Source organism: Carettochelys insculpta, chromosome 6 (assembly GCF_033958435.1).
Source record: "Carettochelys insculpta isolate YL-2023 chromosome 6, ASM3395843v1, whole genome shotgun sequence".
Taxonomy (NCBI): Eukaryota; Metazoa; Chordata; order Testudines; family Carettochelyidae; genus Carettochelys; species Carettochelys insculpta.
Genome location: NC_134142.1, coordinates 91,652,228 through 91,676,079, shown reverse-complemented (window position 1 = coordinate 91,676,079; position 23,852 = coordinate 91,652,228). Strand labels below are relative to the sequence as shown.

Genomic DNA, 23,852 nt, shown 5'->3' with positions numbered 1-23,852 from the left:
CCTTGCTAACGGCATATTGGGCTGCCTTAGTTGGAACATTGCCAGCAGATCAAGGGAAGTGATTGTTCCCCTCTATTCAGCGATGGTGAATCATAGAATACTAAGACTGGAAGGGACCTCAAGAGGCCATCGAGTCCACCCCCCGACCCAATGGCAGGACCAAGTACTGTCTAAACCATCCCTCATAGACATCTATCTAACCTGTTCTTAAATATCTCCAGCGATGGAGATTCCACAACCTCCCTTGGCAATTTATTTCACTGTTTGACCACCCTGACAGTTAGGAACCTTTTTCCTAATATCCAACCTAAACCTCCCTGGAGTACTGAGTACAGTTTTTGGGGGCCTTGTTACATGGAAAGGATGTGAACAAATTGGGGAGTGAAGCAGAGGGCAACAAAAATGATTGGTGACTGGGAAGCGTGACTTATGAGGAGAGATTGAGGGATTTAGGCTTATTTAGTCTTCAGAAGAGAAGACATGGAGCATGGGGGGATTTGATAGCAGCCTTCAACGACCTGATAGGGGTTCCAAAGAGGATGGAGCCAAGCTGTCTGAACAAGAAGCAATGATCTCAAGTTGCGGTAGGGGAGGTCCAGGTTGGATATTAGGAAAACTGTTTCAGTAGGGGGATGATGAAGCACTGAAATGGGTTGCCTTTTGAGATGGTGGAATTTTCATCCTTCGAGAGTTTAAAGGCCAGACTTGACAAAGCCTTGGCTAGAATGATTTAGTTGGGGTCGGTCCTGCTTGGAGGAGGGGATTGGACTGCATGATCTCTTGTGGTCTCTTTCAGCCCTAAACTTCTGTTTTTAAGAGCAGACTTGTGTGTGTCTGACTTAGGAATCTCTGTAGTTTTCCTTGTAGGCTTTTTGGGACAGCAGCTAAGTTTGGGGGCCATCGCCATGGACCCACTGTCAGAGTTGCAGGATGACCTGACCCTGGAGGACACCAACCAATCCCTGAACCAACTCAAACTGGCCTCCTTAGATGATAAGAACTGGCCAGCAGATGAAGTGCCTGTTTTTCCCAAGTCAGGTGAGCATCCCTGGTAGGGCCATTGAACATTTGGATGCAAAGCTGCTTTTGAGGCCAAGAGGTATCCTGGGACACCTTGGCCTGTTGTGGGGAACGGTAACCCTTTCACAGTCTGATCCAGTCCCATCTGGGTATGAGGGTTGGGAAATGATGGTGGAGGAATCATTTTGTGCCCAACGCCCACAATGGAATGCCTGGCTGGGCATCCCAGAGAGAACAGTTGAGTTGACCAGAGTAGGCAGCAGGATGTGTACAGAAGCACCTGAGCTTTGAGCAGCCCTGACAATGCCCTGAGCTCCTTTCTTCAATATATTTTGAGTGAATTCTCGTGGTCAGAAGAGTTCTGAGCAGAATCTGACTGACTGGACACTGTTGTGAGCAGTGGGGTTTGGGACATGCACAGCTGATTTCCAGGGGCAAAGTTCAGATTTCGTGACACTCACTTCTCCTGTGATCAGTCAAGATTTCAAAACAGGTATTCAGGAAGACCTGGCCTCCTGCTCTCATCCCTTTGTTTGCAGGCTCCCCACCCCCCCAGCCCCGAAGCTGCTCAAAGTCTGTTTTTGCTTTTGTGCTAATTGCTGGTTTATTGTTTTTGTGCAGAGGATGACAACCGCTCCCCTGAGCCCATCACTCACCTGCGCTGGGATGATCCATACTACGATATTGCTAGGCACCAGATCGTGGAGGTAGCAGGTAACAACCCACTCTCCCCACTCCTTCCAGTGTTGCCTCTGCAGTGGGATCAAATGTGGCCTTGTTACTTGGAGTGGAACGGAGCCTGCCATAAGCCACCCACCAGTGGCAGACAACAGGTGGAGCTGACTTCTTGAGAGATGGGCACTTCAAACCTTTGGAATGTCTATGGCAGTTCTTTTCCCCTTGTTCTCAGTTTGACTCAGATCCATTTCCAGACCTCACTGTCTCCAAAGTTATTAGAGTAGGAACTGGTCACTTCTGCTGATGTTCATTTAGTGGAGTCCCAGCAAGTCTCAAGGCATGCGGCAACATTTTCTAGCTGGTTGCACTAGAATTGCCACCTCCTCATGGCTCTTCAGTGAAGTTGCTAACATCTGAGCTGTGTGAGCAATTGGCACATTAACTGGTGTGGGACCATATAGTTTGGTTTGTCAAAGCCTGTGGATTTGTTCTCGTAACTGGATTTGGGGAGCAACCTTTGTGGGATGTCTGCCACAAGGAACAGATGGGAAAGGGTTAGCATTGTTGATACTTGGATGAGAATTAGAATGCAGCCCTAACATTCCTGATTTCCCTCCCTGTTTGACAAACATCCTTTTAAATGCATTAACTGTTGGAGCATTGCAAACACCCTATGTCAGTTACATCTGGGACCTCTGTGACTCAAGGTTTTTGAAGGTGCTTGGTGTGGAGATTCAGCTCAGGCTTTTGCTCTGGAACCTTTTTCAGCTTGTCCCAGCTCTCCTGCGGCCAGAAACCTTCCTTAATCCCCCACAATTTGATTCTGCCACTTTGTCAGCTTGCATTATCCATGCACCCTTCCACCAACCCTGCACACTGGCTTGTGTTCTCCACACGTGAAGAGAAATCGGGGTAGAGAAAAGAATCCTTCACCTAGCGAATAGCAGATCCATTGGTGTAATGAAAATTACACTGGTATTGTCCCCTGTTCTGGGTTGTTTGGGATGTTTGGCTGGAGTCTGGCTCCTATGTCCTCTCTAGTGATGCCACTCCAGCTTTTTAAAGATTCTGCTGTTGTTTTTTCTCTCTCAAACTATGGCATTTTCCAGGCTATTCTGTGTCTTGAGAGCCTTGACTGCTCACGTTAATAGTGGAATAATTTAGTTCCCAGCCAAAGTCTCTGAGAGTACGTCAATGCTGTTATAAGACTCACAGCAGAGCTGCAGCTGGCCTGGGTCAGTTAATGTTGGCTCAGGCTGTGGAGCTATAAAACTGTACAGTTGATGTTCAGGCTTAGGCTGCAGCCTAGTCTCTGAGACCCTGCAAGGGTCCAAGCCCAAACACCTACATTGCATTTCAGTAGTCCTGCAGTCCAAGCTCCGTAAGCCCTAGTCAGCTGACATGGACCAGCTGCAAGTATTTTTGCAATTGAAACATATTCTGAAAATCTTGTCCATAGTGTACTGGCTTGCCAGATTCCTGATCCTGATTCCAGGGTCTAAAGTTCCCAGGGCTATAGCTGTCTCAGACCACCACCATGTTCTCCATAATTCTGTGGTCGTGTTGAAGAAGTGCAGGTTTGTGCCGTTTAGTGCTTTAATGACAGAAACTCAGACATTTGCTATTGCAGATATTTGCTAAGGCAGGCCAGGCAGGCATTTCCAAACACCAGGAATTGAATAGCTAAATGACACTTTTACCTCAGACAAAGTCCCTGTGCTTAACTAAATGGTTAGATCAGTACCAAGAATGGGCCTAAACCAAGGATGTCATGTGTTATGTACTGGTACAATCTCAGTAGTGCTTTGATCCCAGTGTTAGTTTTTCAGACTGCATGAATAGACATCACTGAAATCTCACCATCTCAGAGACAGGGCACAATAATGTTACATAACAGTGTAGGCTATAAAGTGAAAAATCCCCTATCTTGCTCAAATGATCGATGGGATTTCAAGAGGCTTTCATGGTGGCACAGTGAGTGGCTTGAATGTGTGCCTGCGTTGTGGAAGGAATGCCCTCTTTCACCATGAGGTAGGTTTGCACCATTGGGGTATTATCAAGCCTTCTTAATTTCTAAGTGCCTGTCCTTGTGATCTTTGGAAGCTTTCTTCTGAAGCTTGTGCCTGTGGCTGCTGTTGGATGTAGATTAGCCCACCAGCAGGTTCAATGGCCTGCTATATTTGTCTAATTCCTGCATTCTGCGATCATCTGAAGTCTAATGTGAAGGGCATTGATTTGTCTTATTCCAGGCTGGTAATTTCTTCACCACTGCAAATAGTCTTTTGCTTGCCACTCTCCCACCAAAGAACCATGTGCCCTGGGCATGCTCGGTGCCTGCCACTCAGGTTTGACTTAGATGCCATGGAGCTATGTTGAGCAGATACAGACCTGGTTACTGAAGCCCAATGTGATGCTGTTTGGACTGCCTGTGTCTATAGGGACAAGGAGGGAGACCACAGCAGTTGCAGAACCAGTCCATGAATGGAGGGCAGGCTAGTACTCAGTACAAGGGGTGGTGGCCTCAGTCCAGACAAGCATCACTACACCCACCACCATAGCTGGCATTAATTAGTTTGTTGTTGGCAATTTCAGGGAAGAGGCCCAGGACTAATGTAGCATGGAAGTGGAATTCCCTTTTGACCCCTAAAAAGGGGAATGCTCTCTCTAGTGCTGGGCTGAAGTACATGAGCAGCTGTTGGTGGAGAAAAGCTCACATCCTGCTGCCACTCAGTCTAAACTTGTTCTGAAAATGAGGCTCTAGATCAGTCCAGGGATGTCAGTCCAGGACCCTTCACCAGCAATCCGTTTTTCAGAATTGGTGAATACCCATCCTGGTGTGGGGGAGTTGACAGTGCAGCTCCAGTTAGCATGTTAAAGATGTAGTCCAGAGGCTCTGATGTGTCCAGCTCCTGGCAGCCAGCCCTGTTGCTGAAAGGGGCTGCCTGAGTCACGCTCTGGGCTCAGTGACAGGGCTGTTTATTCAGCCTCTTAGTCAATTATTAGTAAAGTAACTGAAACAATATTCAAAATGTCAAACCACAGCCCAGACCTTGGAATCACAGGGTCACATTCCCAGGACTGCAGTGGGACATGTTTAATCCTGGAGGGTCTGAACTGGTGGGGGTTGGAGGCAGGGAGGAAGGCCACATTAACGGTGGAGAGGGCATTGCATCAGTGCTGGAATGAAGCACTAAGGGAGCCTCTTTCAAACTAAAAAGCCACGATTAGAGAAGAGCCTTTGGCGACCAAAGCCCGGAGAGCTAAAGCTGAGCTGCTTTTGGCTCCCCGGACATAATTCTGATTTGAAATTTCCTTCATGGCCAGTCTGAGAGAACCAGCCCTGCCTCATTTCTCTTGTAATCTTTACCAAATGGCTGCAGAGGAGATGTTTTTCCCATCCTGCATCAGTAGATTTCTCCAACGGCTCTGCTCAGCCACCCATGCCTTGTCCTGCACTTCAGGGCAGAGGTCATGTAGCTAATTCAGTCCATCTCTTCCCAAACTGCCTTCTGGGGTGCTGTGCTGAGACGTTGTCAAGGAAATAGAAGCAGGAGACTAGTTCTCGTCCTCAGGCTGAGCATGTTGTATCCAGTGTTGTCATGTGAGATGAGAACAGCAGTTCCTTCTTGATGGAAGGATGCACAATGTTTGTATAATACGGCTTAATATTACAAAAACAATTATGACTACACAAAAATTGGGGCAATCATCATCTTGCTGGTACCAATTTGTGAACTTGGTTGTCCTGTGGTCTCCAAGCTGTCCGGGCCCCAAGGGGAAGCATCCGATCTCTTAAGAAGTGTGGAGAACTGATTGAAAAATGGTCTTTTGATGTTGGTTCTCCACCTGGAAATTTTGGCTTTTTGGTAAAATATCAAGAACTGAAATATTTTTATCTACACTGGTTCCAAGTTGCCTCATGGCAGTTGTACTTGTGGGACAGTATGGTTCCATTCTCCTCTGAGTCAGACTCTCTGGGAGGAATACCTCCCTTATGATGCACCATTTCATCCTCCTACATAGGGCAAGGGTGTGTGTTTGAAGAGTCCCTGGCTGTGATGTATCATGGGAGATAGAGTAAAACTCCGAGACACACACACTCAAGTTGTGTGTATCCTGGGTTAATGCTTCTCTGAGTGGTGGGGAGTTGGCACCTGGCTTGGGCTGCCTGCCACTCAGGGGAGCCAAGAAACTGACCAGTGCTTCTGCACTGGTCAGTTTCCTGGCTTCTGTCAGGTGCAGCAGCTGACTGAGTTGCTGCCACTGACAGGAGAGGTTTCCCCCTTCTGTCAGTGGTGGCAGCTGAGAGCCTGACTCTCAGCTGCCGCACTTGACAGGAGCGGGGAAACTGCTTCTGTCAGGGGCAATGAGAGTCAGGCTGCTGCTGCTGACAGGAGCCTTTTTCAAGTGCTGCCACTGACAGGAGCAGGGAAACTGACTGGCGCAGCAGCACTGGTCGGTTTCCTCCTGTGGGCAGCGGGCATCCCAGAGCCAGGCTCTAGGCTGCCCACCACTCTCAGGAAACAGGAAACTAACCAGCACAGCAGTGTTGGTCAGGTTCCTGACTCCCCTGAGTTAGGTGAAATTTGACTTACGTGCGGTTGCACAAGAACACAACATCTGTGTACGTCGGGGGTCTACTGTGTTGTTGTGGTAGACAGCTTAGCCAGTAGGGGCATAAGGCACCTGAATGACCATTCCCATGAGGCACCATTCTGAATCAGAATATTTTAGATTTTGGCTGAATTATTTTGTTTTCTGAGTAGTATAATTTTGTTGATAAACCTTTTAAAATTTTCTGGTGGAAGCAGGTGTTTTTGTGAAAAAAATTGTTTCTTCAGAATACGTACTTGGCAGAATTTTTGACCAGCTCAATGACTTTGTGTGTTCCTTGTTTGTGGGTTCCTCTTCTTCTTGATAGTGGAATTCCTACTCTGTAGTATGGGTTGTACCTGACTGGTCCTGAACCAGGGAATCTGCCAGACCCGGGGGCGGTCAATGCTGGCCTCTCAGCAGTTGCTGGCTGCAGGGCTCTGCTGTAGCATCAGGAGAGGGGCCAGCACTGATCGAACAGGGATGGGAGGGGAAGGTGCTTGTGGGAAGAGGTAGGGTATCAGTGGACCCTGTGGTCATGAGCCTTGGCCACCAGGTTGTGCTCCCAGCCTCAGGGCCTGTGCAGCCACCCTGCTTCTTCTCCGTGCATTGTTCCTCGCCATTCCTCCCTCCTTCTCTGAACTTGAGTACCACAAATGCACTCTTTGCAGTGCACCAGAAACTCGGGGGAGTTGCTGAGCAGGGGACCAGCTTTTCCTCAAGAGTGCTCCAGCTTGGGAGCACCCACAGGGATGCTGGACGACTGATTTTGCCAGACTGTGGAAGTCCAGGCTATAGAGGTTGAACCTGTTGTGAAATTCCTTAATCACTCTTGCAGAAACTTGTGCAAAGACTGCTTGGCACCAAAGCAACCACTTCTGCAATGACATGCAGCGTGTGGCAATGGACTTGCTAGTTTATGTTCTGGGAGCCTTGTTGGAACCACTCCAGATTCACTCTCACCCCGGGTCTGCTCTCTGGAGATCTGTATTTTGTTTGTAACTTCTAAAAGACTCGGTAGCCATTTCTGACACCTCAGGAGCAATGCCAAACTGCGAGACCATGTAATCTTGGCCCCACGTCACAGATGAGAGTGAATCAAAGCAAAAGTGGCTAATGGTTAGGGGCTATGAAGAAGCCGAAAGTAGAACCCAGAAAATACAAATCCCACTAGAATTTGGGGAAAGCCAAGAATCTTAGAGCAGCTAATTACCCTCCTGCCCTTTAGGACTACATTTCAGAGTCAAGGTAATGGTGAAGGAAGTAAAGGAGCTCCCTTTAGTGCCTGTCTCTCAAACCTGCAGCCATGAGATGCATTATAAACTCTGCTTTCCTTCTAATAATTTGGCACAAGGAAATTAGAATCTGTGTTTGATCTTCTGTGGATGGTGGAAGATGCTGGCAAAGGCCTGGAAAGTGGGCAGCTGTTGCTTTCTTCCCTTGGGTGTAGTGCCTGCCCAAGAGATCCCCTTCCCAATCCCTGAAATTTGAGGCTTGGTTCTGTTGTTTATTGCTGGTGAGAAGTCGTAAATATCAAGCACTAACTGGTTGTTTAGTGGGCTGCCTTGACAGAACAAGATGTTTGTTGGAGCACAGTAAGCCTCCGACTTACACATAGGTTGCATTCCTGGACAACCATGTGTAAGTTGAATTTTGCGCAAGTCGTGGGAGCTGGGAAACTGACAAATGCTGCTGTGCCGGTCAGTTTCCGGCTCTCGCAAGTGCAAGGGGAGCCGGGACTCAGGCTGCTACCTGGTTCCCAGCTCCCGCCACTCTTGGGAGCCAGAAAACTGACAAGCACAACAGCACTGGTCAGTTTCCTGGCCCCTGCCACTCACAATTTCAACTCAGGTTAATCAAAGTAACGTGGAAGTCAAAATCGTGTAAATGGGGGTTTTACTGTATAGCACAGCCTGCTGTAGCAGCTTTCATGGCTGCAAGTGGGGACGAATTCCAGTCCTGCTGCAGGCTGGGCAAAAGACACTGCACTGTGTGTTGCTATACATTATTGTGATGTTCTTTGATGACAGATTCAGGACTGAGATTGACTCTCTTTTACCTCTAAATGCACCTTTGAGCTCCTGCAGCTGCCATTTTAAGGGGATACTAAAGCAAAGGCAGTGACTGTCTGCAGAGTTTGTATTGGAACTGTGTGTCGCAGTGTGTTGTGCTGAAGGCAGCTGTGCCCAGCCAGGCTCCTGGGTTGCCTTCAGTAATGACAACAGTCCTTTTCCCTTATCTGATGTGTTTTCATTGTTGTTTGGACAGGAATCCCTTCTCCTCTGCACTCCATTGTATTTGGCTTTGGTGTCCTTTGGGACATTGACATGGTGCAACATAATGAGCTACCTGTTCAGAACTGATGTTTGAGATGTGCTAAGGAAAGGCCCAGTTTCTGCCCCAGAGTGTGACATGTGACTGTGGCACGTGAGATTGAAAGGGTGGGTTGTCTTCTCAGGGTAGCGGTGCTCTTGAGAGCCCCTTAAAGCTGCCTTGGTATCTGTGCTGGAGTTTGCCTCCAGGCCAAGAGTGATGGCAATGGGTGGGGGTGGCATGGGATTCTCAGTGGTACAGATCCCCACCTAGGAGCTTACCTGTTTCACTTATTGGGAGGTGGTAGTATTAAGGGTTCACAAAAGGTCATGGAAGCATCTGAAGTGTAAGTTGTTCCTATCCACTGTTTTGTAAGTGGGATACTGATTGTGAAGCATATCTTCCTTTCAGCTCTACAACCCTCTCAGTCAAAGGTCTCTGACACTTGGAACAGATTCACTTCACCTTTGTATGCAAGGCAGTGCTGTTATCCCAGTTTTACATATGGGGAAACTGACGCCCGTAGTAGGGAAGTGACTCCGCCAAGGTGACACAATGAATCAGTGAATGAACCAGGAAAGGGCGCAGGAGTAAGACCAGGAGTTCTGACTCCAGAGGGTTCTGTTTCCAGTCCTTTCCTTTAATCGCTAGATGACATTGCTTTTCAGAAGCACATGGGGGAAGGGTGAGAGGGAACCCTGATGTCGACAGCAGAGCTGCTGAAAGTGTGCGGGTGTCATTGTTGTACCAACTCTGGAGTTTAGTCCTTAAGATTGTTCCTGTAAAAGAGCTTCAGGCTTGGCTTGTTGTAACTTTGTTTGTGTTCCTCCAGGGCAGGGTGCACTTGATGGGGCCCAGTCAGGTAGGTGGAGTGACTGGCTCTTATGTCATTGGCATTCAGTGCTCTGGATCATGGTATTCTTTTTAGCATGATTGTGGCCTGTAACTGGGTTATCTCAGGGGAGCCCAAACTTTGCCCAGCCTAGGGCTGCACTGGCAACTTTCCAGAAGTATGAAGACTGCATGTAATGTGCACTAAACCAAGAAATTGCAGACACCCCCCACCCCCCCCCGCCTTCTTTAATGTGGAGGTGCAGCCAGCTAGGATTGTCCTCTTTGTGGACTGCACCTCTGAGTCAGACATGACACATCTCTCTCAGCTGAGTTTAGCCTGCAGACTTCATGCTGGGCACCCTTGGGTTCTCAGGTGTTGGCATGAGTTCTTTCCTTCCTCTTGGGTGCTGATGGTTTCTTTAGGCCAGGTTAGCTTGGATCCAGCTTCCTCTTATTGTGGCGTGTGCTTCAGACATCCATGCTGAGTCTGCTTTCCTCCTTCTCCATCCACTGTTATAATCAGGAAGTGGCCTTGTTGTGCAGCTGGCACGCCAGTTGGTCACTCTTGCATGAAATCTCTGAGGGGCAATGTTTTCTGCAGCCAGCTGCTGGTGGGACATGTTATGGTGGTGAGTCCTCCACCTTAGACTGAGCTGTGTTTGGTGGCACTAACTTGGGGGTGGTCAAGATGCGGCCCGTGGGCTGGGTCTGACCCACCAAGCCTTTTAATTGGCCCCCATCTGTCCCTACAGCTGAGAGGAGTTGGGGGGAGAGTTTCAGGTGCTGCCTTTGACCCCCAGCAAAATCTCATAGCTCCAGTTGGTCAGTTTCACGCACTGTCCAACTCCCAGGAAAATCTCTTAGCACCTATTGGCCATAAACCGCCCAGTGGAAGCTGAGAAATTTTGCTGAGGGCAAGGGCAATGAAGCACAGTTTCTCAGTTCCCATTGGTCAGTGTACGGCCAATAGGAGTGAAGAGATTTTGCTGGGGGTGAGGGTAGCCCAGGAGGCCCGCCCATGCAGTGCAGAGAGCCAAGCAGAACATGCTGCCAGTGGGTTGGAGCTGCTGGGAAGCAGGGATGCCTGCCTGAGAGTGCTGCTGGTCCAGAGCTGCTCACCTAAGTGCCTCCCAGCCAGAGTCTTCATCTAGCACTGCACCTCATGTCTCTCCCAGACCTTCACCGCTCCTACCCCCAGCCCCAGGGCCATAACCCCTCCTGGAAACTGTATGCCGATCTCCTGTCTCTCTGCAATCTTCTTCCCCAACCCCAGGGTCACAACTCCCTTGCAGACTCTGCACCTGCTCCTACATCCCTCCTGCTCAGACAGAATCCTTTCCTGCCCCCACATCCCCCCGCAGACTGCACCCCAGTACTCCGCCCCAGATCACAAACACCTCCTTCAACCAAACTCCCTCTCACACTCCCCTGCCTTCTCCTGCATCCAAGTCCCCTACCCCAAGCTTCCTTCTGCACCCAACCTCCCTTCTGCACCCAACCTCCATCCCAGCCCCCACACCTCTTCTATAGGAAAGTGGGGCCCTTGACCACTTATCAAAACCTTGGAGTGGCCCCCCACAGATGTTATTGCCCACCCCTGCTCTAAGTGCTTGTTGAGGAAGAGGATCTCATTTATTAACCTTCTCTGGAGTCCATCCCCAAATGTCAGGAGCCTGGCTGTTACAATTTTAGTGGACTTCTCAACACCGAATAACTGTTCCAGTGCTGGGAATTCTTTCTATTATCTTTGAACTTTCTGCTGTCAGAGCATTTTGCTCAGGCCCTGGACTTGCTGATAAATGCCTCTGTTTTTCACAGAGACGGGGTGGGTGAGGTAATATTTTTTTTGTTGGACAGACTTCTGTTGGTAAAAGAGACAAGCTTTTGAGCTTACACAGAGCTCTTTGTCAGGTTTGTTTTTCACAGCTGTGTTAGTGCAATTCTTTCTCTGTGGGTGTTCCTCACTGCCTTATCTCTTCCTGTTTCCCAATCTGCCAGGCCCTTAGCATATTCTCCCATTTTGCATTATTTTCTCTCTCTCTCTCTCTCTCTCTCTCACACACACACACACACACACACACACACACACACACACACACACACACACACACACACACACACACACACACTTTAATAGCATAAGCAGAAATAAAGCATGAAGTAAGTATGATATATTTGCCCTTTAACTCCGAGCCATTAGTTCCTAATGTAAGCCTGAAACCCTGCATCTTGCCAACATCAACTCTATCTTCCTAGCTTGCCTTCCTAGCTTGCCACAGTTACCCTTTCTTGGTTCTTCCCAAAACCCATCAGGGATGCTGGCTTTGAGCTCTTCTTATGGCTTTGTAATTCTAGTTGTTTGCTCAGGCTAGGTGGTGGATGTATAAGAATACCTGGATAAAGAGTGGGTGGGTGCTAGGACACCTATGCCTGCAAATTGTAGGATTTGTTTTTGGTTTGCATGAAATGCTCTATCTGCTACCATATTTCCTACTTGAGATTTGCATAGAAATTGGATACCCATCTGATTGTACCTACAGAGATTAGGAATAATCAGGTTTCTTGAACTGGTTTTGGTTCACTGCCCTAATTATGCAGCAGACTCAAATCATGCCATAGATCTCAAGAGAGTGTACGGTATTTCCTCAATTGATACACACCTGGAAAAGTTCAGGGAGTTTTGCAGACAGTTAAGCAAATACATCCCTTAATGGCTTTGTGTTTCCATTTAATGCAGAGTAGTCTTATCAGGACTGTATTATTGCTCTGATATACCACATCTCAGGCAGTAATCTCAAATATTTGAATGGCATCCCTCTAAGAAAAAGCAAGGTAATGTGTTGACGATTTTGCATAGTTATTGTTACCCCAATGCCTTAACATGGTATTTGGAAGCATACTTGCCTGCTGACAGTGTTACTTTCTGAATGAAAGAGAAAAGATGCTGACCACTTGGTCTTTAAAATCACTATGAACTTTATCGGTTGTTTACCTTCATTGCTGGTCAAAGCTTTCTTTGAATAATTATGTTGAGTCTCTCTAAGTTCACCCTGTAGTTTCAGCCTTTTAGGGTGGTATTGAAGAATTGGAAAGGTTTCAGAGAAGCGCCACAAGAATTATTAAAGGATTAGAAAACCTGCAGTACAGTGATAGACTCAGGAAGTTCAATCATCTTAGCTTCCTAAAGGAAAAGTTAAGGGAGTGATTTGACTGGTCTGTAAGTACTCGCATGGGGAACAGGTATTTAATAGTAGGCTCTTCAGACCAACAGATTGGTGTTACACGATCCAGTGGCTGGAAGTATTATATTCATTTGTAACTTTTACCATTGGAACACTTTACCCAGGGTTGTGGAACTACTTTATCACTGGCAATTTTGAAATCAAGATTAGATGTTTTTCTAAAAGCTCTGCTTTGGGAAGTATTTGGGGAAGTCCCAGGGGCTGAGTTATACAGGAGGTCACAGCGATCACAGTGGTCCCTTCTGGCCTTGGATTCTATTAAATGAATGTAGTACTGTTTTCATATACCCTTGGGCTTTGTTGCTATCTTCTAATCCATAGGTAGCTGTGCTTCAGTGTTGGATGAAGTGATTCCTTGTCTGTCTGGACATCTATGTGTGGTGTTGGTTGTCTGCTTTGGACTCTGGGTGCTTTATAATCACTTGTTGCAAGTTGTTTGCTAATTGAGTTTTTGCTGAACATACCCATTAGGGAGGGGAACAAATGAGCAGTGGAGTCACTAGTTCAAGGTCCACGGTTGTGCTTTGTGTGAGTAATAGCTGTTTGCACTGCAAATACGTAGCTAAAATCTAGAGGCTTTAGAAATAAGATTAACATTGCATTTTGAAAACCAAACAATACAAGGGACGCCTGTCAGTGATCAAACTAGTAACGATCTGCTCTCTCCAAGGCAGAGAGGCCCCTTGGGGACAGTTTCCTCAGATGGCCAAGAGCTTGTAGAATTGGCTGTAGTTGCTCATGTATAAATTAGAACCATTGTTAATGCCAAGCCCCCTGAACTGCTTGGGAGTTGTCTTTGCCTTGGCTGGAAGGACCAGTCTAATCTGAGATGACAGATGGCAATGGAGTTCAAAGCCGTTTGTTTCTGGTGGTTTATAAACTAGCTAGCTGAGCACAGCACAGTAACTGTGAGGAAAAGCCCAGGCACTGGTGGGGCATTGGTCTCAGTATAGTTTTCCAACTGCCCTCCTTATGTGCCCTTAACCAAATGCACTATCCTCCTGATTTAGAAGGCAAATCTAGGCATGTTTCTGGAGCTCTCCAAGGGATTACATACCCCTTCCTTTTTACTTTCCTCTCACAAATATCCAGGAGAGCATATGTTTTCCTCTCTGAGGTGGTGCAGGGGCTGTACATTCTTCCTGGATTCAGAGCTTCTAAGACTGGAATGGACCATTATGATCATGTCATGTGACCTCTTGGATAATGCAGGCTGCAGAACTGACAGCACCCAGCATTCTTACTAGGGCTCTGTGCCAGTTGTGGCTACAGGCCATGCTTTCTGGGCACTAAGAATTATCTTGCACGTTGCTCCAGTGGCAGGTGTCGTGGTAATTTGGTTTGCCCTTCGGGGCAATGTGCTTCAGCTGGTCAGTGTGTAGTTCTTTGTCTGGCTCAGAAATCAGTTTCTCAAGGACCTCAGCCCGGAGCTCTGCAACCCTGCGATATTGCATCAGTGCAAAGCATTCACAACAAAGGCATGAACTCAGCCATGCTTGAGCTCCACCCTGGTTGCACTGACTAGCGTTACTTGAAAGGCAGCCAGCTGGGTCAAATGTGGATCCTTCTGCTATTATTCTGGAGGGGCAGCCTGGAAAAAATGCCATTCCAATGTACAGCACCATTCCACACTGCGAACTGGGGCTTGGAGTCTCTCTGTATTCTCTCAACCCCATCATTACAATGCCCAAGAACATCACACATAGAAATGGATTTGTCCTCCCAATGCCCTGTGACATTGGAAGTATCCTTACTGTACAGATAGGAAACTGAGGCATGGAAAAGCTGAAGGACCTGTCCCCACGGGGAAGCTGTAATAGTGCCTTATCCACAAGACCCTGACTTTGCAGACTACACCTCCTTTTCAATATCAGGGCAGCTGCAGCGTGCCCATGTACACACGGTGGTGTATGGCAAGCTGTCAAGAAGCTTCTTGGTTAGATAGAGTTTGGGCGCTCATGGGATAAACTGTTTGATGTTGGTCTTGTGGCCTGGCTGTGGCTGTGTACAGTTGTTCTTTATGGTCTTTGCATCACCCTCTCCTGGCCCTATATATCTGGTGGGTACCATGTCCTCAGTGCTTTCTACCTCAGCATGCCTCCCTTGTGTTCATGTGATGGTTGATCATCCCCTCATGGCCTGTGTCCAGAGCTGTCCCCTAGTGCCTCAGTTGTCTCCCTAACTTTTGTACAAAGACAGGCTTGTTCATATTGGTGAACTCCACAGCCTGTTGTATAGTTTGGTGAGTTACAGTAGAATATCAGTAGACATAGAAAATGAGAGTGAGAGAGAGGAGAGGAAATCTGCTTTCGCAGCCAGGACTGCATGGGTTGGGTGGAGGACTGCCGGCCCTTGAGAAGGTAGTGCTTTCTTGGGTGGTGTGACTGCAGCTATCACACACGCAGACCTGTGACTGCTCTTGGCATCAACAAGCACTTGCCTCATCACAGGCAGGCTTCATTTCTATAAACGTTTGGAACTGGCCCTTGTTTGTTAGATGGGATAACCTGCTTTGCTGTGTTTTAACTGAAGCTCTCAGCTGGATTGCAAGGAAAGTGGCGGTGCAGGGATGGGAGGAGAAGTGGCTGTGGGAGGTGAGATTAAGCTGGGAACAGGGGAAGTGAGGGATTCGGTGGCTGTGAATGATACCGGGCAGCTCTACAGTTCGAAAGGTGGAAAAGCTTCTGCTCCTTCTCCTGGCGGTAGCTTTGGGGCTTTGCTGGTGGTATTTAGGAGTCTGTATTCTCCTTTTTCTCACTCAGCAGGGACATGCTGCAGCTTTTCAGGGAACTGGGGCTCTCTGGGCAAGGTTTGTTCTTCATTGTCCTGTTGGTGGAGGGTCACAGTTCCTCTAGGGAAGCTGTTCTCACCCCTCCTCAGGATTTTAAAATAAGCCTGCCTGATGGAAATGGATGGGAGCTGATTCATTCGGGTGGTGTGTCTGTGCTGGCGCCACTGAAGCTCTGTGTTCCCACATGCTCAGAGAATCAGCACAGAGGAGAAAAGCTCAAGATCAGAGTGTGATTCCCTCTTTCCCCTCAGTTGTTCTCTCCCCTCATCTCCCTGCAAAGGTTTCATTCAAGGGAACATGTTCTTCGTTGGTAGAAGTCCACTGAAGTCATAAGAGTTATGTCAGGTGAGAATTTGGCCCAAATCCTGTGAAACCACAGGAGAGGATCAGGGACCATCACCCTAAGAGGCGATGAGAGATGTTCTTTGCTGGACTTCAAGCTGGGAGGGTTGTCCTCATGCTAAGTTTGGCACAAGCATGCTGGCTATGCCAGATGATCTCCCAAGAGCAGTTTTAGGATATGTCAGCTCAGCAACTTGACACTCATGGCTGGCCCATACCAGCCAGTGAGGCTGTGGGACTGATTCATTGCTGTGTGGATATCTGGTTTTGGGCTGGAAGCCAGGCTCTAGGACACTGCAAGATGAGAGGTTTCTGAGCCAGACACGGCCTTTTCTTTGCTGTGTAGACACTGATAGGCTGTACCAGATGATGAGGCAAGCAAATCTGTAAGATTGTTCTGCAAACCATTTCAGAGGCTAGTGGCACCAAGTCCTGCTTCGCTCGGATAGGCTCCAGGGCAGGGTGGGATGGGACCACCTGGTGGAATCCTGCCTCTAGTCCCTGGGCTCCACACTTGCTCCATCATGCCCAAAGCCAGCCTGTACTTATGTGCAGCTTTTGCCTGTACCTTTGGTTGGTTCAGGGTGTGTCCAATTTCAGTGGGCATGAAGGAGCAAACTTCAGTTGAAGCCAGAGCAAAAGCACTGGGAGAGAAGCACACAGCCTGGTCCCATGCTCTGGAAGTGGGGAGGAGGCAGCTTCTGTTGTGTGAGGAGAAGGTCTGTCTTTCAGGTGTGCTCACATTTCTGTAGCAAAGCACACAGCCGCTGTGCTGCAGATGCCCAGCTCCAGGCAATCTCTATTCCAGTGTTGCTACCTGCGACCACTGAGTGGGGGACGAGTCCTGCATGTTTCAGGACATCCAAGCCCCACAGCTACTGCTCTTGCTTGTTGGCTGTGGGGCAGATACCCCATGCTGTCTCCAGACATTTCGTTACATTACTCGCCCTTAGGACAGTGGCTGCTATCAGATCACTGCCTTCTCCCACCTGTGGGCCAGGTGGGCTCAGCTAAGGTCAGGCAACCCGTGTTGATTGCCAGGATGTCCCAGGCTGCTGTCCTGTGATGGAGGGACCAGGGCTCCTGCTCCATTGCAAGTGTGCTGCTGGGAGCCCCAGTATTGTCCCTGAATCTCCCTGTGATCTCTGGCGTTTCATTCCCAGGTGATGACAAGTATGGACGGAAAGTCATATTGTTCAGTGCCTGCCGGATGCCTCCCAGCCATCAACTTGACCATGTGAAACTGCTGCAGTGAGTACTGCCTTTGGGCCCACTGCTGCTGTGACAGCCTGGAGCTGAGAAGGTCTCTGTGCTATGCATGCTAGGGCCAGATCTACAGGCAGCAGCTGCTTTGGCTGGAGACATGCATTCTGTTACAGTCTCCGGCTAGGTGGGGCCTGCACCCCACACATCCAGCCAACCCCCGGCCAGGAATTTCCCTTCTCTGTACTCCTCTCCTTCCTCACCCAAGTGCCTCCATTTCTGCAGCATAGCAAAATTTTCCTTATGCCAACCGCGGCCCATAGGGAGCAAGCTTACATACAGACCAGTGCATGCTGGGAGCTTGGAAGTTTCTGTGTCTTCTCAGGTATCTTAAATTCACGCTGGACCAGTATGTGGAGAGTGACTACACATTGGTGTACCTGCACCATGGCCTCACCAGTGAGAACAAGCCGTCCCTGAGCTGGCTACGGGATGCTTACCGGGAATTTGACCGCAAGTGAGTAGGTGTGGCCAATGGGACAGGACTCCTGAGTTCTCTTCTACAGTCTGACTCCCTCTGTGGTCCTCTTTGGAGCTAAAGCATGTCCTAGGCAAGTCCTTTCCTCATCTGTAACCTAGGGATCATGAGCCTTCCTGCAGCTCTACCTGCTGGGACGTGGTGGGGACGAATGGGTGTTTCTCAAATGCTCTGAAGAGAGGACGTTCTTTAGGCAGAGTGGGGGTCCAGACAGCTCCTGCAGGAAGTCTTCTAGCTAGGGCAACAGTCAGGGCAAGTGTCCAGGCCACGTGACAGCTCCTCCCCTTGTAGGGAATTCTCACCAGTGGAGTGCTGGGGTGGCAAAGAGCTTGGGTTGAGGGTGCTGGATACATGAGGGCTGGGGAAAGTGGGGACACAGAAAGCTGGGAATGGGGTTAACGTGGGGGGCCCCCCGTGGGGGGTGCAGTGTGCTGAGAGTGTGGAAGGGGACAGTGGGAGCAGCCTTGAGCTTATGGAGCTGCCCAGCTCCCCAGCGCAGGCAGAGCTCTCCCTCACGCGGCTTCCTTCGGCAGGTACAAGAAGAACATCAAAGCACTGTACATTGTGCATCCAACCATGTTCATCAAGACGCTGCTGATTCTCTTCAAGCCTCTGATCAGGTGGGGGCAGCGCAGCTGGCTCAAGTGCCCCGGTGCGGGACAAGTGCAGCATTCCTCAGCAAGCCAGGAGGGGAGCACAGGCTCCAAGCTCCTCCTGTGCCTGCTCTGGGGGCACCTGCTGCACTAGCCTCTTGGGGGACATGGCTCCCACTATTTCTGAGCTCGGAAGAAGCCAGGCAAAATGAGAGCCCCTTTGCTGGGGCCTGGGGAGCTCAGCCCCTAGAAGGACCCATGTATCCCAGACATTAGCACCAGGAGAGAAGGGGAATGAAACCCCCAGCTCCCTGTGTCATCGTAGGAAAGTGGAGCTGCCCCCAGCCTGCTGCAGAGCCCCGGAAGGGGCAGTGCTGTGCTGTGTGGGGCCCATCCTCACCAGGCGTCGGGACAGCCTGTGGCGCAGCCTAGGTATGGCCTCACTGCGTGTGTGGGTAGAGAGAGAACTGTGTTGTGCAGTACCTCTCCTGCTGAACCGGTTCTGCCCCCACTGCCGCCATGGCCTCCCCAGTTCCTGCGCGCCCCATGATTTTCCTGCCCTGGTCCCCCAGACAGCTCTAGTAATGCCCCCTCACACCTGCTGCTCCTGCTCTGGGCTCCCCGCAGCTCTGCTGAGGTTTGTCCCTCCGGGTCCCTCCTGACCTGCTTGGCCTCGGTTTTGCAGTTTCAAGTTTGGCCGGAAGATTTTTTATGCAAATTACCTGAGCGAGCTAGAGGAAAATGTGAAGCTGGAGCAGCTGGGCATCCCAAGCCAGGTGCTAAAGTAAGTGTACACGGCCTGCCTACCCACTGCTCGGGGAGATGGGAGGAGGGGAGAGTGGCAATGGGGAGGTGCATTATTTCGCCCCTGAGTGATGGCTCATCCAAGATAGCAGCTCTCCTCACAGGGAGCCCTTCCTGCCTGTCCCCTCAGGCCCACTTGGCCCCTTCACTGCCTCCTGGTCTCCTTTCAGGCAGGTGTGCTCTGCCTGCTGGCATCTGTGTCCCTCCCTTCCTGTCTGCTGCTCACTAGCTCAGTGGGGCCTTCTCACTTCACCTTCCTCTGTGCCCTCCCAAAGGTGCATCAACTGCAGCTCCAGCCTGTTTGGATCCCCGTGGTTTCACCTCTCTTCTAGCACAGTGCTCAGCAACCTTGGTGACCTCCTGGCACACTTCAGCACTTGTTTGTAATTTCACAACACACCCAATATACATAGCCCGATCCCCCACCCCTCCTCCACAGCTCCCCCCTATAGCCCGATCTCCCACCCCTCTCTGACTCAGTGCCTGTGACTCACCAGAGCCACCGCTGCTGCCATGTATTTCTCCAACTCTGCAGTGGGGGCGTGTGCAGAGCAGCGGATGGCTCTCGAGCACACTGAGCACTGCTTCGTGGCACAACAGTTGCGGAGACCTGCACTAGTCCCAGCCCGGGGTGTGTGTGGAAATAGAACCCAGGAGCTCTCAGCCTTCCTCCACTAGGCTCCCAACCTCCTCCCAAGAGTCCCGGCTCCCAGCTCTCTAACCACCAGACCAGACTCCCCCACTGGAATAGAACCCAGGTGTCCTGGCTCCCAGCTCTAACCATTAGGCTAGACACGCCCCCATGTGATAGATAGAACTTGAGTCCTGGATCCCAGCCTCTCTCCACTCTAACCAGTAGACTACAACCCCCCTCCTGGTTCTGGGATAGACAGCCACTCCCTCCCACCCAGCAGAGTGATAGAACCAGTATGCCTGGCTCCTGCTCTAACCACTAAGCAGCACAGGAGTGTGGGGAGGGGAATATTGCCCAAGAGTCCTGGCTTCCAGCCCCCTCACCATTCTAACCAGTAGATACCACTTCCCTGCTGTGCTGGGTTTGAACCCAGGGTCCTGGCTCCCTGCCCTCTACTCTGATCACTGTGCCAGACACCCACCCCCCTGTGGGCACTGGGGGAAGAATAGAACCCATGAGCTCTGGCGCCCAGCCTCCCTCCACTAGACTCCCTCCCCCACTCCCAGGGCTGGAATAGGACCCAAGAGTCTTGGCTCCCGACCCTCTAACCACTAGACTAGACTACCCCCTGTGGAATAGAACTCAGTTGCTGGGCTGGAACCCAGTCCTGCCTCCTCGCCCCCCTGCTCTAAGCACTAGGCTAGACTCCCACCCCCATCCCCCAGGGCTTGTGAAGAACCCAGGAGTGCTGGCCCCCAGCCACCCTCCACTCTAACCACTACACTCCACCCTCCTCCCAGAACCCATGAGTTCTGGTTCCCAGCGGCCAGCTCTAACCACTAGGCTAGACTCCCTCCCCCTCCCTGTGAGGGAATAGAACCCAAGCATAACCATTAGACGAGACTGGTTGCTTAGCGCCGCACACTAAGCTACAGCACACCGGTTGCGGAGCACTGTCCTAGCACACGCACCGCTCACCTTCCAACGGATCTGCCCTGCCCTCCTAGCTGCACAGTTCTTAGCTCTGTCCTTCCCCCGTGCGTCCCAGCGAGCTCCTCTCTTTGCACAGACCTCACGTGGCACCTCTTCTCTGCTGGTGGCTGAGTCCTGTGGGCTCGCTGCCCCACACTCCTGCGCTGCCTGTCCTTCCCTCTCCAGTGTGTGCGGGTCAGTACTCAGCTGGAGCTGTCTGTGGGGCAGTTCCTAGTGGGCCAGCAGCGGCTGGGTTGCTTGTGCCCGCGAGACACTGGGGTGAGTGCTGGGTGTGAGGTGGCAGACGCTGGTTGGTGGTCCCTGCGTGAGATGGGTGTGTTCCCACCCTATCTGTGTCTCTTGTTGCAGGTACGACGAGTACCTGAGATCCTTGCAGAAACCCTCACAAGTGCCCCAGAAGCCGACCCCCCCGCGACCCCCGCTGCCAAACCAGCAGTTTGGGGTCTCTCTGCAGTAGTGAGTATCTCGGAACACCTGTGCTTTGCTGGCTGGGCCAGCCAGTGCCTGTGCCCTTTGTATCATGCAGTGCAATGCCCTAGTGCAGTCGGAGAAATGGCAGGGAAATTGCCACGTCTTGACGTTGCTGCAGAATCTGTTGTCATTTCAAAAACCCAGTTCTGTAGCTGTTCTCGGCCCACTTCAAATCCTGGCTTGCCTGATTGCTGGGCTGGCTCTTTGCATAGGCTAGAGGGCACTTCAGGGCTTCTTGATCATGCTGTCAGCTAACGGTCCCCACGGGGTTGCTTCAGTAACTGCGGATATGCTGGGACGCAAGGTTACCCCTGCTCCAGGCCCGGGAAGGGCTGGAGTGCAAGCCAGAGTGGCCCCTCTGTGCTAGGTGAGGAATCCTCCAGTGGCCAATTAAAATGGCGTTAGGCCTGTATTATTTTGCTGGAGCATGGCAGAGGGACCAACCCTCAACTCTTTTCATAGCTCTGATTGTGTTCTAAAGGAGGGATTCTCAGGGACAAATCCCCTCCCCGTCAGCCTTGCCTCTGCCTCCCCACCCTTTCCTGGTCCCATCGTGCCCCTGAGGCAGTTTTGGAATCACAGAAGTGGGGAAGTGACATTGGCAAAGGGTTATTAAATGTACTCTTAGCTTTTAATTCAGTTTGGCTGTGGGAAGTGAGGGGAACTGAGCTCCATGAGGCTGTTTGGGAGGTGATTTTCTAGCTCTGTGGTGGCAGGGAAAGTCTTCCAACTGGGAGCTCAGTGCAGTGACTACAGGCTGAGCTTGCAGGTACTCTGAACTCGTGTCTCTGAGAGGGGAACTGGCCCATTTTTTGCACTGGGGTGCTGACTCAGACGCTGAATGGTGGGGGTGTACACATCAGGGTTAGCTATTCCTTTACTGAGCATCCTAACCCAACCAGGCTTTGTCATAGTGGAATAGAATGCCAGATGTTGGAGAGTAGAACACAGCAGCCAGCTGCTGTCAAGGTAGGTTCCCATACTTCCCTCCCCTACATTTAAACTCCTTTCCATCCTTGCCTAAAGTGGAGGCAGAAGAAGGGGCTACATCCCACAGAGCCTTTTCAGTTGTTTTCTGGTCCTTTCCCAGCCACAAAATCCCCTAGCTGGGCCCCTGATGCTTCTCAACGCAGACCAGTCATAGAAGGCAGCGTAACGTACAGGTATTGTAGTACCAGAAACATGAGGGATGCTCCCCTGTTTAGACTGGGCTGGGGACAGGGAGGGGACAGGTTTGGGTGTGGAGGCTCTAGAGGTCCCTGTTATATATACGTCAGCTATGATGAGGTAACTGACAGCCTTTAACCTTCTCTTCTCAACACAGCCTTAGGGAGAAGAGCTCCGATCAGGCCCCTGTCCCACTGGTGGTCAGGGAAACCATTGCCCATCTGCGGGAGCATGGTGAGTGCACAGGTGAAACTCTTAATCCAGTCCAAGGCCGTGCAGGTGCCTTCTCCCCATTCTAATGCCCATCAGAGCTGGACAAAACAAGGAAAATGACAGTAGAACAATTTGGAGCCCAAACATGCGTGTGTGATGGAAGGAGAGACCCTGCCATGGCCTCCTTCCTGCATAGCGCCTGTGTCCGGCGCACATGGGAGAAGCTGTTGCTCTGACAGCCTTGCCATCTGCTGTGGCTGGCTGGGAGGGACACTGGTGTGTGACAGAGGCCTGGTCTGAGCCCTCCCTTTTCTTCTGCTCTCTCTCTCCCCAGCGCTGACCAGAGAGGGGATTTTCCGGAGATCAGCGAACACACAGGTTGTCAAAGAGGTGCAACAAAAATACAACATGGGTAAGAGTCCCTCCTCAGAAGCCAGCGTCAGGTCCCCTCCACCTCCAAGGCAGAGTTCTCTGGCCCTCACCCTCTTCCCTGCTCCAGTGTTCCTGTCCTGGGCTTCTGCTGGGGAAGATGAGCTCCTTCTACCGCTGCACAGGAACAGGTGGACAGTACGGCTGTAAAAATCCAATGTACTTGGTTAACCACTTAACAGTAGGTTAACCTACCAGTTAACCAGTTAAAGTGGGGGTGGCTTGTGTTTCCCCGGCGAGGGCATGCTGCCTACCCATTGCTGTCCTGCAGAGTGAGAGCGAGTCTGGAAAAGACGGCTGTTTGGGGTGGTGAGCCTTGGGGACGTGGGGCTGGAATTGGCAGAGCTGTTGCTTCTGTCAAGTAAGTAACCACCACCTCAAGTGAGTCTGGCCCCATGCTCAGCCCCAGTGCACGTCTTTGACCCATGCTCTACTCCGTTGGCCCGAAAGGAATCCTGCCCGGTGCCCTGCGGCCTTAGGCAGTGTGTTGTACTGCTTGCTTGGCTGAGCCTGTGCCTTCTCTCTGGTCTCAGGGGTGCCAGTGGATTTCCTGCAATATGAGGACGTTCACCTCCCTGCCGTAATCCTCAAGACATTCCTACGGGAGCTGCCAGAGCCTCTGCTCACTTTTGGCCTCTACAACCATGTTGTCAACTTCCAGAGTGAGTTGGGGGCAAAAAGGCACAGTGAGATGGAGCCTGAACTCCCTGTGGGCAGGGGTCGCCTGATCTGCCCTGCACAGCTGCCCTCCCCGATGCCAGGCTGTGGCACTGATGCTTTCCCAAGGAATGCAGGAGGCATGGCTGAGTCTCTGTTGCCAAAGCAATCTGCATGGGGTTGGGAGGAGAGTGAGTCCTGCCTGTGGCACCCATCCATTGTGAGCTGGGCTCTTCTCAGAGGAGTCTGGTTGTGGGAGTCAGGGTCCCTCTCATTGCCTGAGGAAAGCTCCTCCATGGCCCGGTGCAAGCTATGGTCTTGCTCACAACCTTCCCCC

At 50.7% G+C, this 23,852-nt stretch overlaps 1 protein-coding gene across 5 annotated transcripts in view; it reads left to right on the top strand.

The window, feature by feature from the left end:
* ARHGAP1 (Rho GTPase activating protein 1) overlaps nt 1-23,852 on the top strand; it is a 38,153-nt gene that overhangs the window by 8,948 nt on the left and 5,353 nt on the right. For 4 of the 5 annotated variants that reach the window (XM_074997599.1, XM_074997600.1, XM_074997601.1 and 1 more), the window contains exons 2-11: nt 856-1,038; nt 1,642-1,734; nt 16,977-17,064; nt 17,402-17,533; nt 18,088-18,174; nt 18,833-18,931; nt 20,927-21,034; nt 22,374-22,450; nt 22,764-22,841; nt 23,392-23,520. In XM_074997599.1, coding sequence (XP_074853700.1) covers nt 906-1,038; nt 1,642-1,734; nt 16,977-17,064; nt 17,402-17,533; nt 18,088-18,174; nt 18,833-18,931; nt 20,927-21,034; nt 22,374-22,450; nt 22,764-22,841; nt 23,392-23,520 — 1,024 coding nt within the window. In that variant the 5' untranslated portion in view covers nt 856-905. Of the gene's footprint in view, nt 1-855; nt 1,039-1,641; nt 1,735-15,210; nt 15,275-16,976; nt 17,065-17,401; nt 17,534-18,087; nt 18,175-18,832; nt 18,932-20,926; nt 21,035-22,373; nt 22,451-22,763; nt 22,842-23,391; nt 23,521-23,852 lie in introns of those variants that run through there. The other variant, XM_074997603.1, reaches the window with a different exon arrangement.